This window comes from Mirounga angustirostris, unplaced genomic scaffold (genome assembly GCF_029215605.1).
Source record: "Mirounga angustirostris isolate CCGP_5_RB_7025 unplaced genomic scaffold, mMirAng1.0.hap1 SCAF_1, whole genome shotgun sequence".
Lineage (NCBI taxonomy): Eukaryota > Metazoa > Chordata > Mammalia > Carnivora > Phocidae > Mirounga > Mirounga angustirostris.
This window is the reverse complement of record NW_026991709.1, coordinates 157,201,984-157,216,011: the sequence shown is the minus strand read 5'-3', so window position 1 is coordinate 157,216,011 and position 14,028 is coordinate 157,201,984. Positions and strand designations below refer to the sequence as shown.

The following is a 14,028-nucleotide window of genomic DNA, read 5'->3' as shown; positions in this document are numbered from 1 at the left end:
CTCCCTGGAGCTTATAGGGCCCCTACTGCCCCCTCACCACCCTCTGCTACCCCTAAAGTTACTCCGCTCCTGTCCTACCAGCTCTCTTTCTGTTTCTCTGGGTGCTGAGCCCACCGCAGGACCTTTGCACCCACAGCTCCCACTGCTAGGGTTGTCCCGCCCCATTTACCATTTATTTTTCTAAGAGGGCCTTTTCTGCCCACCTCCCCTATCTAGATTTGCCCTTGGCTCTTGTCCTTGATGGTCCTACTCAGAGCTATCCTGTGATACCTCAGAGCTTTCCTGCAGCTACCTCTGACTGATCCTGAGCACCGCACAGGGGCAGGGACTCCTCTGGGCCGGCCCTCAGGGTTGTGGGAAAAACTGTGAGCTTTGAGCACTCAGTGTGGGGCCCTGGAAGGCCCTGCTGGAGGGGACCTGACCTCAACTGACTTCCAAACCTGCTTTCATCGCCCCTCCTGGCCTCCTTTGGCCTGGGCCCTTGCCCTGGGTGCAGGTTCTGCAGGCTGAGAAGCAGGTGGGGCAGGCTCATAGCTAGAGGCATCTGGGCTCCACTCCTAGGAACCCGGGCTGAGGCCTGCCTGACTCCAGGCTCTGACCTACCTCACAGGGAGAGGTGAGAAGTGCAGGGCTCTGTGGGAGCCCCAAGGAGGAACCCTGGAAGACTTCCCAAAGGAAGGGCCACAGTGACAACCAAAACACTCACCAGGCCTGTGCCTTGTACTGAACACTTGACAAATGAGGAACATGCAGCTTAGAGAACTGGCTACCCGCCCATCCAAGGTCACCTGCAGGACACTGCTGGCCCATAGGTGCCTGAAAATCTGCCCTCCAGATGGACAGTAGTCAATGGGGTGGGCTGGACTTTAGCCCCCACTTGCTCTCTCAACTGAATGCCTTGTGTAGCCCACAACCTGCCCAACTGTACTCAGTGGCCCTGGTCACATGGCTAATAGATAGAGGGACCCGGGATGGTGTGATCCTAGACCTCTCTTCTGAGGGACTGCCCCAACATGGAGCCTCGAAGGCAATGCAAGCAGGGGAAGCATGCATAGCTAACCTTTTAGAACCTCTGTTCAACAATAAACTGGAAATGACAGTGCCCACTGGCCAGGGTTGCAGGGATCAAAGTTAACCTGAGGCTTGTGCCTGGCCCACCAATGGTGGCTGGTCTTCTCCACAAGGCACGACTGTGATGCATAAAGATGAAAGTGAGCTCAGAAACTGGTAGGATTCAGGGCCCCTTTCAGCCCAAGAAGCATCAGTTTGGAATGTGGGAGTTTGGGTGAGGAGAACATCAAAGCGGGGGGCAGTATGCTTACAGGGGCGTGGAGATTAAGAGCAGGTGGGGGACAGAACCATGGGAGAGGGTTGCCAGGCTGTTGTAGAGAAGGAAGGACAGAGGATGGTGCACTTAAGGGATGAGCAGAAGATACAGACCTTGCAAAGGAGAGTGACAGGGAGCTCCTGAGCCCCTGGGCCACCCATTCTCTCCAACCCCTGTGCCTTGTCTAAGCCGATAAACTAGAAAGCTTCCAGAAGAAAACACAGGAGAATATTTCAGTGACTTTGAGATTGGCAAAGATTTCTTAAATAAGACATAATATGCACCAATCATAAAAGCAAAGATTGGCTAATTGGACTCAAAAGAATAACATTGAGAGAGTAATAAGACAAGTCACAGACTGGGCAAAGATATTCATACTACACTTTTACACGAAGGACTGGCATCCAGATATATAAAGAACTAATAGAAAACCAGAAACAAAAGACCAATAATCCAATAAAAATGTACAAAAATTGAATAGACACCTCACAAAGGAGGATATCTGAGTGGCCATCATATTTGTCATCATGAAAATGTCATGAAGACCATCATGAGATACTACCCCACCCTTGTATTAATCCTGTCTTTTATTCTCCATATTCTGATCTTTCCACCCCTGGGGCTGAGCTGACCTCTGACTGGACAGACTGTCCCTCCCAGGGCTAGCCAATTCCTAGAGAGAGTAAAGGATACACCCTCAAATGTGCTTTTCAAGGGCAAACCAACCAATCCAAGCTCTCATAGCTTGGGCCACTATCCCCTTGCCCTGATCGCCAGACAACTGAGGATACCCCTTGGCCCCAGAGCCCTGAAATTATTCAAGCCCATCGATCCTAAATCCATGTACCCTGCCTCATTTGTTCTTTCCTGCAGAAACTGCAAGAAGGGCTCCTGCCCACAGTTCCCCCACTCCCTCTGCCTCCGTAGCCAGCCTGTTGCCTCACCCTGTGGCCCCAGGCTGTGGCGTGTCCCCTCCTCATGGGAACGGAATTAAAAACCACCTTTTCAATGACATCGTCTCCTGATGTGTTGGTCTTACCAAACCTCACATTTTCTATTAAGACACTATTTTCAAACAACCCTGCCAGAATACCGAGACTGACAGGGACCTACAATAGCTGAATCCCACGATCTGACCTGACCGGGTAGGACCTGGGGCTTCTGGAACCCTCTTGCCGGCTGGCCTGAGCAGATAATGCGGCGGCCAGAGCAGGGGTCTGTTTGGCAGAAGCTGCTAATGCTTAACATAGACTCACCTCGTGACCCAGCAATCCCACTCTTATTTCCAACAAAAATAGTGCTCATGCAAAAGAGAGTGCTTATACAGAAAAGTACAGGAATGTTTGCAGCAGTTTTAATCAGGATAGGCAAGAATTGGGAACAACCCAAAAGGCTACCAATCAAAGAGAGGACCCAAAGAATGGGGCTTCTTCACAAGGTGGGACACTAAGCAGCAATGGCCAAGAACAGCCTGCTGCCGCACACAACCACGCAGACACGCAGTGAAGACATGCCGGGCCCAGAGAGCACACTGGCGAGGTGCTCAGTGCACCGAGTTTCAGAACAGGGAGAGTGGCCCAGGGCAACAAAGACCAAAATAGTGTGAACTTACTGATGTGGGGTCTGCCTGAGGAGGGCCTGAGGGAGTTCTGGACACCAGGAATGTTCTATGTCTGGACCTGGGTGTGATTACACGGGTACATATGTGTGTAAAAATTCAAGTGTTGTTCAATTAAGATTTGTTCATCTTGTGATCTCTCGATAGCATCAGTATGAGAGAAAAAAATAAAAGAAGACCTGAGTCTCTTCATGTCACTGCTTTGGTGAAGCTTCCTAGCTCCTGTAGGCTCTGGACCTGAGGGTGTCAACTCTACCTGGCTGTGTATGCCCCAGTTTTCTCACCTGCCATGTGGGTACCCTCCAGGAGATGGTGGGGCTTGGGGTGGCTGACTGGAGTAGCAAGGGGGCAGGGAGCAGGGAAGGAGGCAGGGGGCTGGGGCAGGAGGAGGTCTGTCTCATGGTCACTGGTCATGGCTGAAGAACACTGGTGGGTATATGTGGGGTGCCGGGCACTGCAGGAAGAAATCCAAGAGGTGTGTAAGAGATGTTTGGTGGTCCCAGAGGCAGGTGCTGGAAGGGCTAAGGGGCAAGAGTCCCTGGAGTTGGAACCTGGTCCCAGGAGGAGGCAGGGCCTTCAGCTGGAGCATCCAGGATGACTGAGAGAGCTGTCAGACACTGGAACGACTGCATGACCAGCAGACCCACCCCTGTGCCCCCTGGGACAGTGGATTTCATGTCAACTTGCCCAGGTCCAACATTATTCTAGATGTTTCTGTGAAGATGTTTATTAGATGAGATGAACAAATCAGTAGACTTTGAGTAAAGCAGATGACCCTTCATAATGTGGGTGGGCCTCATCCAATCAGTTGAAGGCCTGAAGAGCAAAAGACTGACCTCCCACAAAGAAGAGGGAATTCTGCCAGGTCACTGCCTTCAGACTCATGCTGCAGCAGCAGCTCTTCTTCCCTGGGTCTCTACCTGCCAGCGACCTGCCTTGGCTCTCCAGTCTTGCTTGCTGGCCTGAGGGGGGCGGTCCAGATTTCATGGGACAGGTGAGCACCCTGGCAGTGGCCCCTGGCGCTGTGAAGGCGAGCACCTGAGGGTGTGGTCAGTGTCCCTTCCCATAATCACGTATCATGAATATCGCCCCAACAGCGCCAAAAGGCCAGGGGCTAGCCGGAGGAAGCTGAGAAGGACTGCCTCCGGATGCACCCTGGCTGTGCTGCTGACGGATAGACAGCGAGATGTGCAGGGTCAGCTCTCCAGTAAAAGGAAGGATGGGTGTAAGACAATCACCTTTGCCTGTATTTAGGTTGAATCATGAGGAAATGCCGGTATTCATTTGAGCTATGGAACAGCAACTTCATACGGTTCAATGTACTGTTAACATAAAAATGGCTGGAAAGGGGCACCTGGGTGGCTCAGGGGGTTGAGTGTGGTCATGGGCTCAGGCTCAGTGGGGAGTCTGCTTAGGATTCTCTCTCCCTCTCCTCTGTCCCTGCCCACCCTGCCCTGGCTCACACGCACGTGCTCTCTCTGTCAAATAAATAAATCAATCTTTAAAAAAAAAACCCCAAACAGCTGGAAGGGTTTGCAATAGATAACAAATCTCACTGCAATACCACCTGTGGCTTCTTGGCCCAACAGTCTGGGTGGGGAGGGGCTGGAAGGAGAGGCACCAGGACTGGGGGGGGGGGCGGTAAGACTTCTCAGCTTATACCCTTCAATACAGTTATGATTTTTCTGAATGTCTTACTTAGAGAACCCCTAAAACTAAACAGATTTTCAGCGAGGGAGGAGGAGAAATTGGGGGTGACCCAGCAGCAAGGGGAGGTGGGGGGTATGGCTCTGGCCTTGTAGGCAGAAGGGTTTTTAAGTGGGGTGGGGACAGGTCTGCATTGGCTCACGGATCTGTTCGGGGTTTCTGTTTGTCCCTCTCACGTTTTTAACAAGATTTGAAAGTAACTGTCACACTTAAATCTGGGTAATTTTTGTAAAAATCCAGACTATGGCTTCTCTCGAAAGGCTCTGGAGCTCTGGCCTCCTTGGCAGGCGGCACGTGCCCTCCAGTTTAGTGCGCCCAACTTGGCTGCCTGCACCCGTTTATATTTGACTGTCCTGTTAGCACCCAAGTGGACCACCTCAGGCATAAGTTGATTGAATTGGACAGAAATAAAACTGTTAGAAAACATCTTGATTTTGGTGCTTAAGTCCGACTCTATACCCTCCATGTGGGAAACAGCCCCTCCTCATGGTCTCACCCTTCCCGGAGAGGCTGGGCTCGTCCTGGGCCCCCCTGGCCTGCAGTCACTGGGGAGCACTCCCTACTAGGCCCCAGCCACCTCGTTGCCCTACCCTAGACCCACTCACCCTTTGGGGTCTAGCCCGCTACTCATGCTGGGCTGGCTGCTATGCTGGAGGCTCATGGTGCTGGATAGGAGCCGCCCTGGCCGGGCCACCTGCGGGAACTTCCAGGGTTTCTTTGGGCCTTGCCCATCTGGAGGAAGCAGAGGAATTGTTTTCACGCACCCTAGCCCAGGGCAGGACACCTCCAGCTTGGGGCAGCCACGTACCTTTGGAGCTTGTTTTGCCCTTGTTCCCTGGTCCTACAGGAAGCAAGAGAGGGTTCCAGATGGCTTCAGCTAGAGCCAGACCTTCAGAAACACTTCTTGAGGGCACAGGGTTCCCCAGGACCCTCCCAACCCTTTTCCCCTGTTTCAGAAAGACATGCATGGGAGGAAAGCCCCTGGGGTCTGAGTTAGAGCAGGCCCTATCTTCCTTGAGTGGATGTGTGGGCCGAGCCATGAGGCCCTAAGGGGCACCTGCTGCCTCTGGCTGGGGCTTTGCGAGGCCTGGAAGGGGCCCAGCTTGTGGCCTGGACCCTCCAAGGCCACTGCCAGCTGGGCTCAGGGTCTAGATGGACCCAGGGACCCACTTTCTCTTTTCTGCTACCTTTGTCCCCTATTGTGGAGAATAAAATGTTCTCTTTCAGGGGCTTGGTGCCCTCCTTGGTCTTTTTGAGATCCAGGTGCTTCTTCTCCTTTTCTTCCAACCACTCCTTAGGCGACAGCTTGTATAGGAAGTCCTTGTAGATCTTGTAATGCTGCAGAGTGTCTTCAAATTTGGAGATTTCACTAGACCCGGAGAGGGGGTGGTGAGGTCAGGTTCTGCCTCCTGGGACACCCCTCCAGAGGGGACTGCCCCTGAAGCCTGGCCAAGCCTGGCATGCTCCTTGTTCTCCTGGGGACAGGCACAGCAGCACTGTTGTGCCAGGGAGAGGACACTGCCCTGCTGGGGACCAATGTGGGTCACACCTCTACAATTACAGCTCTCCGTGACTTTGGAGTTTCAGTGGACCCTGGGGACCCTCTCTGTGTGCCAAGTGAGCCCTGCCTCCTGGTGTGGCCTTGAGAAAGTCACTGAATCTTTTCTTGGCCTCTGTCACCTCATCTGAAAAATGGGCAGCTGCATCCTGCAGGGCTTTGAGTCCCTAAGCTATTTAGGTTTGAGAGTTGAAGCGATGAGGTTTGTGCTGTGCAGGGGCTCCTTTTGGCTACAGGAGAGGGGCGGAGGGAAGTGGCAGCAGACCAGGCAGCAGATCAGAATTGGCAGGCTTGCCCTTTGAGCTGACCTTTTGATGTTCATGATCTGGGTGGTCAGGTCCCGGATCTCAATGATCTTCTCCACCTTTGCTTTGGTCTCCTTCTCAGCCCTGGGGGTGGGGGTGGGAGCCACTCGCGGACTGTTAAAGGGGGCGTGTACCCTGCCCTGGGAGGGGAGTGGGGAGCTGCCAGGGGCCAGGTCGGGGGAGGGGGCAGAGGGGGGCTGGGCGGATGCAGGCAGGTTGGGCGCAGGTGCACAGTCCCCGGGGGGCACCGGGGTGGGGCGCGGCGGCGCGCCGGCTGCCCCTCCGCGGGGGCTCACACTCTCAGGGCCTGAACGGAGCTGCGGTCATTCTCCCGGAGAAACTCGTCGAACAAGGCTGCGTCCTTCTCCAGGGACTTCTCAGCCTGCTCCAACTGCGCCTCCTCCTTGGCCGCCAGCATCTCTAGCCGCTGGACCTCGCTCCGCTTCCTGTGCAGGGCGTGCTGAGGGCCACCCGAGCGGGGGTCAGGCTCCTGGCTGGGGGAGCCCCCTCCCCGGGCCCCCTGCGCACTGCAGCTGGGCCAACCTGGATAAGGAACATCTGCCGCTTCTGATTAAGGTAGTTGTTCATGTTATCAGATTCCATCTTCCTTTCTGCAAAGAGAGGAGGGAGGTCTCTGGGGGGCGGGGTGGGCAGTGCGAGAGACCCGAGCTGGGCCGAGGTGTATGCTCTGCTGGCAGGTCCAGGTTATTACAGGGACTCTGGGAGATGGAGCTCTGTCTCTAGCAAAAAGAGAGAAGGCTCTGTTTATATATTACACTCTGCCTGGCTGGAGACTGGGCCAGGTGGGAAGTCCTTTCCTATGTCTGACTTGAGCCTCTCTTGCTGTAGTACTCTTCTCACCTGGAGTGAGACTCTGGACACCCCCGCCCTGGACATTTCATCCAGCTGGACCTAATAACAAAAGACCTATTAGGCCAGGACCTGCATTGGGGTGGTGAGAGAAAAATGGGGCAGCATGATCTCTCTTTAGGGTACTCTAAGCCCCCAGGATCCAATTTAGGTAGTAGCTAAGTCGACACACCAGGGTTTAAGCCCAGTGGGAGGAAATTAAAGTGGGCATCTGGAACACTTTCTGGAGGGCAAACAGAGAGGCAATGCAGCTGGGGCTAAGGGCCACGGGAGCCTCCTTCCCTTCTCTTTCTGGAGAGAAAGGCCTAGAAGCGCCCTGACTTTGGAGAGGCCAGGAACCTAGGAAAGGGCTGTGGAACAATGTGGCTCTCTGTGTTCTCTCTCAAACGCTCTCCTTTCCGGAAGACCCTGGTGTGGTGCGGGAGTCTTAAGTCTAGAAGCCTGGCAGAGACCCAGCCTGGCCTCTGTCTCCCTGGGCCACCTTGTGGGAAGGCCCTTCCCCCAAGGAGACCCAGCTCCCCACTGCAAGTCAAATCTGGGATATGGACAAGTCTTGTGCCTAAACCCACTGGGTCCAATCTTCCCCATCTAGATGCAGCCTGCCTCTCCCAGGGTGGGACCAAAGTGACAAATGTGCAGTGCTGCTGTTCCGTCTCATGCAGAGCAGGGCACAAGAAGTGTCAAAGTGAGCTCAGGACTCTCCACCTAAAACCACGCCATGGGGTCAGGGGTGGAGGCTGGGGGTCTCTTTGATTAATATTCACATTCAGTACACCTGCAGTCCAGTTGGGTTCCAGGACTTTATCATCTGGGCTGGTAGAATATTAATGCATATTCAATACTTAAGATTTCCTACTGGGTCATAAAATTAATAACAGCTCACACACACCCCCACACACAGTTCCTTCTCATTATATGTAGCATCTAAAGACATTGAATCACACAACCCACGAGGTCGGCACTGTCATTGGCCAGGAGAGGAAACTGCTGTGCAAAGGAGCTGAAGAGCCGGCCCAGGATGGTGAGGTCACTCAATGCTGAAGCTGAGATCTGAACTCGGGGAACTTAGTTCCAGACTGACACCCTTTACCGTCAAGTTAAGGGACTATATTTTACATGTGTGCAGTCTGCATTCACGGGCACGGTAACGTTCCGAACGCGTGCAATACTGGGATTCAAAGGCTTTTAGATTTGCATTCCGTCTGGAATTAATCTGTGTGATGGCCGGAGGCAGGGTCAGACACAGAAAAGATCCCCCTCCCCCTTCCCCATTGCACCGCAGCCCTGACTCTCCAAGCAATTTAAAAGTGCTGCCCATGCACGAAGGGCAAGACCTGACTCCGGAAAAGGGGGCACCTTTGGTCATGTGGAGCTTCCACACCGTGTTGTCGTGGAAGGCGCGCAGCCGCTCCGCCTCGGCGCGCATCTCCTGGTCCTGCATCTCGTCCTCCAGCTGCAGCTCCCGACGCAGGCTGGTGTGCTTGGCCGACACTTTGGACGAGTAAGTCATCTTTTGGTGCACCTGCAGGGTCGTCTTCTGCTCCCGCTCCTAGTGGGCGTGCCCAGGCGGAGTTGGGCGGGGCCAGCATCTATTTCTACCCCCTCCCCACCAAGCCTGGGATGAGCCTCCTTCCCTGGGCGTCACCACGCGTCCCAGGGTCGCACGGCCTTGAGGGAATGCACACGCGGAGCGGGGGCCCGAGGTGAGAACCTGGTCCAGGCTGCGCACTCGCTACGCGCAGAGAAGGCTGTGGAGCTGTGTGTGCTTGTGGGAGCGCCCCGGGGTGGGGGGTGGCCTGAGCACAGCTCCCTGGTTGAGAGGAAAGTGGGCAGGAAGCGCTTCCAGACAGCGGGCTGAAGGGGGGGTCACCAGGTGAAGTACAGGATGCCTAGTGAGATGTGCATTCAATAGTGCAGGGACATACTCACTAACAGATGATTCCTCCTTTATCTGAAATTCGCACTTACTGTGATTTGCTAAATCTGACACTCCGAGGTTCAGGGAAACTAGATCTTCTGAGTTTCCAAAAGAAACTCGAAATCCATGGGGCGCCTGGGTGGCTCAGTCAGTTAAGGGTCTGCCTTCGGCTCAGGTCATGATCCCAGGGGCTCCCTGCTCAGTGGCGAGCTTGCTTCTCCCTCTCCCTCTGCCTCTCCCCCCACCCCAGCTCATGCTCTCTCTCTTGCTCTGGCTCTATTTCAAATAAATAAATAAATAAAATCTTAAAAAAAAAAAAAAAGAAACTTGAAATCCTGAGTTTGATCTGCAAGCTCAGCAGTCAGTGTTGGCAGTGATCGGGTTGCTGGGGATTTGCCCGCACCAGCTCCTCCCCACCCTGCCTGGCCTCCAGTCTGCCTCAGGGTTGCTCCCATTCCCAGCCCTTCACTTGGGAGGATCCTAGGATGGTGTGGGGGTGGGGGCTTTTCTTCCCTGAGGCCTAGTTCAGGTCTTTGGCTGCAGGGGCGCCCAGCCCCACCAGCTGCCAAGCCCTGGGGGTCTCCCCATCCTTCTATGCTAGGCACCCTAGCCCACAGAATCAGATAGGCCTTCATGAATCCTCTTCATTTGGCCTTTCCTGGGGCATTTCTATTCCCTGCTGGCCCTGCCAGGTGAACAACCCATTCAGCCTCTAAAGAAGGCTGTTTAGGGAAACCTCATCTGTGAGGGGATTCAGCCTGAGGCCACTAGCTTGCATGTCCTTGTAGAAGAACAAAGTGGGGAAATACCACCTGCTAGAATCCCAATGGCAGAAGGTCTGTGCTTAGAAGAAATTGGGCAGCTGCTTGGGGTCAATGTGAGACTGGGGGTTTCTGCTGGGGTGTGGGGAGGGGCATCAGGTTTGTTTGATTTAAGAAGGCAGAGGCGACCCTGGAAGCAGGGCTAGGCTGGGAGAAGAAAATCCAAACTTACACTGGAGAAAGAAAGGTCTCTTAAGTCAATGTCAGAGAAAGTTTTGTGTGTGTCTGCCGTGTTTCCCCACTTAGAGGCCTCTGAGAAGTGTGTGTTGCTCAGTATGGCTTTGTGTGAGTGCCTCCTTCCAGGGCATGAGGGGGTGCACAGCATGGCAGTAAGGTGGGGAAAACACTCATGGTGGCCCACCCAGAGCTTCTAGTGGGGAGGTCTGGGGTGGGGCTGGAAAATGTGCATTTCCTTATGTGTCTTTGTTCACTGGTTGGGTCTCAGTGGGAACCACTTCTCCAAGGAATCCCAGATACTGAGCCCTGAGTTGGGGCAGACAGAGTCAGAGCAAAAGGGAGCCTGGAACACACGAGAGTGTGTCCAGAAATATGGCCCATGCTGACCACTTCTCAGGGAAGATGCTCCCGGGTGAGTCTTCCCTGGGCCTGGCCGCAGGGATGCTTGCTTGCTCTGGCCATGCTGCAGGGGGTGGAAATGGACAGATGGGCTCTTGGATGGGGAGGCAAGACAGACTATGCTGGGGTGCAGACAAGGCATGGCCTAGGGGTTGGGGCTGGCTCCAGGATTCCCATGTATTGCTGAGGGGCATGCGTGTCTGTGTATGCACGCATGAGTGCTTGGTTGTGTGTGTATCTGGCCTCCAAGAATTCCAGCAAGGGGGACTGTGCACAGCTGGAGCAGTTGCAAGGGCGGTGGTCTCCTGGGGGAGGTGTGAGAGTCCCTGAGGTCTGAGATGGGCCTTGCAGGACAGAGAGAGTCTCAGGAGCGGATGGCCTCTCATGCAAGAGAAGCAGAAGCAAAGCCTGGTGCTGAGGCTAGGCCACAGTAGCTTCCAACAGCCCACTCTGACAAGACTCAGGAAGAGTAGCGATGAAACTGTGTAGGAACAGTGGGACAGGTCAGATACTGGAGAGCTAGTCAGGTTTTTGAATTGATTTTTTAAAAAATGGTGAGCCATTGGGGCGCCTGGGTGGCTCAGTCAGTTAAGTGTCCAACTCTTGATTTCAGCTCAAGTCGTGATCTTAGGGTCGTGAGATGGAGCCCCCATCAGGCTCTGTGCTCAACTTAGAGTCTGCTTGAGATTCTTTCTCTCTTTCTCCCTCTGCCCCCCCTTCACTCTCTCTAAATAAATAAACAAAATCTTTAACAAAATAACCATTGACTATTCTAGAGAGAGTGACCCAAAGAAAGTACTCTTCTGAGAAGGGCAATTTGGCTCTGCATGTGTGAGGGAGGGAAGAGTTGTGGGCAGACCAGTCCTAGATACTCACTGCACGAGACTTATTCCGCTCCTGTTCTCTGAGCAAGAAGAAATCCACATCTCCAGACATGTGGAAAGGATTTGCTGAACGGTCAGGAACAATCATGGACACTGGAGAGGGAGATACCTCATTGGAGAGATGAGCCAGCTCTTCCAAACGGTGGTCTGTGCCTCGGGAGTCCTGGAGCCCTCTCCGCCCAGCATGAGGAACTTGAAAGCACAAGCTAGTGGCAAAAGTTCTCTTAGATCCAGCTGTGCCTGAAGTCGAACCCTGGCCCTTCCAACTCCATAAACTCACCTGTCTGGTTTAATCTAGTTGGATGTGGGCTTCTGTCCATGGCATCTGAAAGAGACCTGGTGAACACAGCCCCACCTGTGTCTCAGACCTCTGGCCCCTCTCATTTAAAGTCTCAGGAACCCCTATTCCTTATAGGAGAGAAGCAAGAGGGGGGAGGAGATGGGGCCAGCTGGCAGGAGGTTGGCCCACTCCAGAGCAGAGGCACCTGCCTGCAGAGGGCAGTGGGCAGTGGGCACACCGGGTGAACATGCCTGTCTGCAGGATTCTCCAGGAGCCTCCCAGGGGAAGGCTGAGTTTGTGGGCAAGTGAGGCAAAGCACCCGAGGCCTAGGGGGTGAGGGTCAGGCAGGAATTTGGGAGATGGGGGCTGCCAAGGACCCCTGCTCTGCTGCTCCCCCTACCTCTGTGGGTAAGGAAGAGGTTCCTGCTGCTCAGCTCAGCAGGGAGAGAACCCAGGAGGCACCAAACTAAGGGCTTAAAAATATGGATGTTTTCTCCCCTTATCCTTGATTTAGAGGAAAAGGGGTTCGTTGTAAGACAGAACAAAACAAAACAAAAAATTCTTGGAAGTAAAAGAGTATGAGAACAAAATAACTCCCCCACTTTGAAACAACTGCTGGTGACATTCTGGGGGTATTTTCTTCTAGTAATTTCCAACACCTATTTTTAATAATTTCGCATCTTTAAAAAAAAACCACTTCACCTTCACCAAATGCCTGCGAAATTACTAATTCTTTGCGAGCCCTGTATGCAGTTATAATGGGGTGCAGTAAGGCATGGCTTTCCCAGGGCGCCACCATGGGCTGGCTCTTGGCAATTGATTTTCAGAAGGGAGAACAGGGGCCAGGGGCTGTGAGCATTTCCAAGCTTTGGAGTCTTATGCCGACCTGCCTTCCTGGCGGTCTGTCCCATTTTACACCCTCACCAGTGAAAATCCCCTGCGAAGGGGATTTGAAGTTATGCACCGAGGGTCTCAAAATACCTCCGCACAAGATCCGTACTTATTAATGACCAAGAGTAGAGAAGCTGGCTGACTCCATCCTGCTCAGGCCTTCAGAGTGAACTAGAGCAGAAGCGAGAGGGGTGGGCCTTCTCTGGCCAGTGCGACCCCAGCAGTCACTCAGATGGTCCCGCCAGGATGCTTCGCCTGCACCCATCATGCAGAGGGGGTGGAAAAGCTCCAAGTCTACATCTCTGTACTATTCTTTCAACTTTTCTCTAAGAATTAAATCCTGTCAAAATAGTTTACAAATCTGAGTGAGAAGAGGAAAGAAAGATGATCTACTCCTGGGCCCCGCTGAGGGGAGGAAGCCCGCAGGGGCCTCCAGTCAGGTCTCAGCCTGGTTTCTGGAGAGGGGAGCATGTGGAAGGAGGCGGCCCAAGACAGGGAGAGGTCACAGGGGTGGTACTGACCCCAGGGCCGTCAGGAACCTGTGGACAGGAGGGACAGAAGTGGGACAGGACTTGTGCAGGTTGGTTTGAAGCTTAGACTCTCGTTCCATGCCTAATCATGACTTTTTTTTACACGCTGACTTTGCTGCTGATAGAGAGGCTCCAGAAAAGACTGCCAAAGGGCCTCTCTGTCCGCATCAGGAGGCTGGGGTGGCAGGTGCAAATGGTGACCTGGGTACATGGCTTGTCTCCCCCACCAGGCCAACCCCATACCCCAGAAATGATGTAACGTACATTCAGAGATTGCACACAGCTCTGGACAAGAAGGGATGACTCGGGGCAGGGGAGGGGGGAGCTGCCAGGGAGAGTTGGAAGAGGGAAAGCGGTGGGCGGGGATGGGGTGAAGTGGGGAAGTATGGCTCAACCAGGCTGGGTTGTGGGGAGGAAGGTATTCGGGAAGTGACAGCTCTGGGCGCAGAAATGAGGGCCTGAGAGGCCTGGACAGAACTGCCACAGCTCGCCCCCTCCTCATGTCCTCATCCCACTCTCTCTCACTCCCTGTGCTTGTCCAGCAACCCCAGGCAGGGGCCCTAAATTCAGAATAGTGAGGACTGAGCTTGGGTGAGAGAGGCAGGGAAAAGTTAGTCTTGATGTCCCCAAACTACGTGCCAGTAGCATGCGTGGGCTGAATGTCCCATGTCCCCATCAAAGAGATTAATTATGCTAGTTAACAAGAATGAGCACTTACCATGGCCAGACCACGGACTTCGCCT

The 14,028-nt window shown here is 53.8% G+C and overlaps 2 protein-coding genes across 2 annotated transcripts in view; one reads left to right on the top strand and one right to left on the bottom strand.

The window, feature by feature from the left end:
• CFAP100 (cilia and flagella associated protein 100) overlaps positions 1–14,028 on the bottom strand; it is a 51,823-nt gene that overhangs the window by 19,552 nt on the left and 18,243 nt on the right. Inside the window, exons 4-11 of the mRNA XM_045904191.3 lie at positions 11,577–11,677; positions 8,742–8,934; positions 7,059–7,126; positions 6,812–6,975; positions 6,519–6,599; positions 5,840–6,021; positions 5,461–5,493; positions 5,258–5,384 (exon numbers count right to left, since the gene is read on the bottom strand). Coding sequence (XP_045760147.2) covers positions 5,258–5,384; positions 5,461–5,493; positions 5,840–6,021; positions 6,519–6,599; positions 6,812–6,975; positions 7,059–7,126; positions 8,742–8,934; positions 11,577–11,677 — 949 coding nt within the window. The remainder of the gene's footprint in view (positions 1–5,257; positions 5,385–5,460; positions 5,494–5,839; positions 6,022–6,518; positions 6,600–6,811; positions 6,976–7,058; positions 7,127–8,741; positions 8,935–11,576; positions 11,678–14,028) is intronic.
• Positions 1–14,028, top strand: part of ZXDC (ZXD family zinc finger C) — an 82,877-nt gene that overhangs the window by 61,458 nt on the left and 7,391 nt on the right. The gene's annotated exons all lie outside the window — the stretch shown is intronic.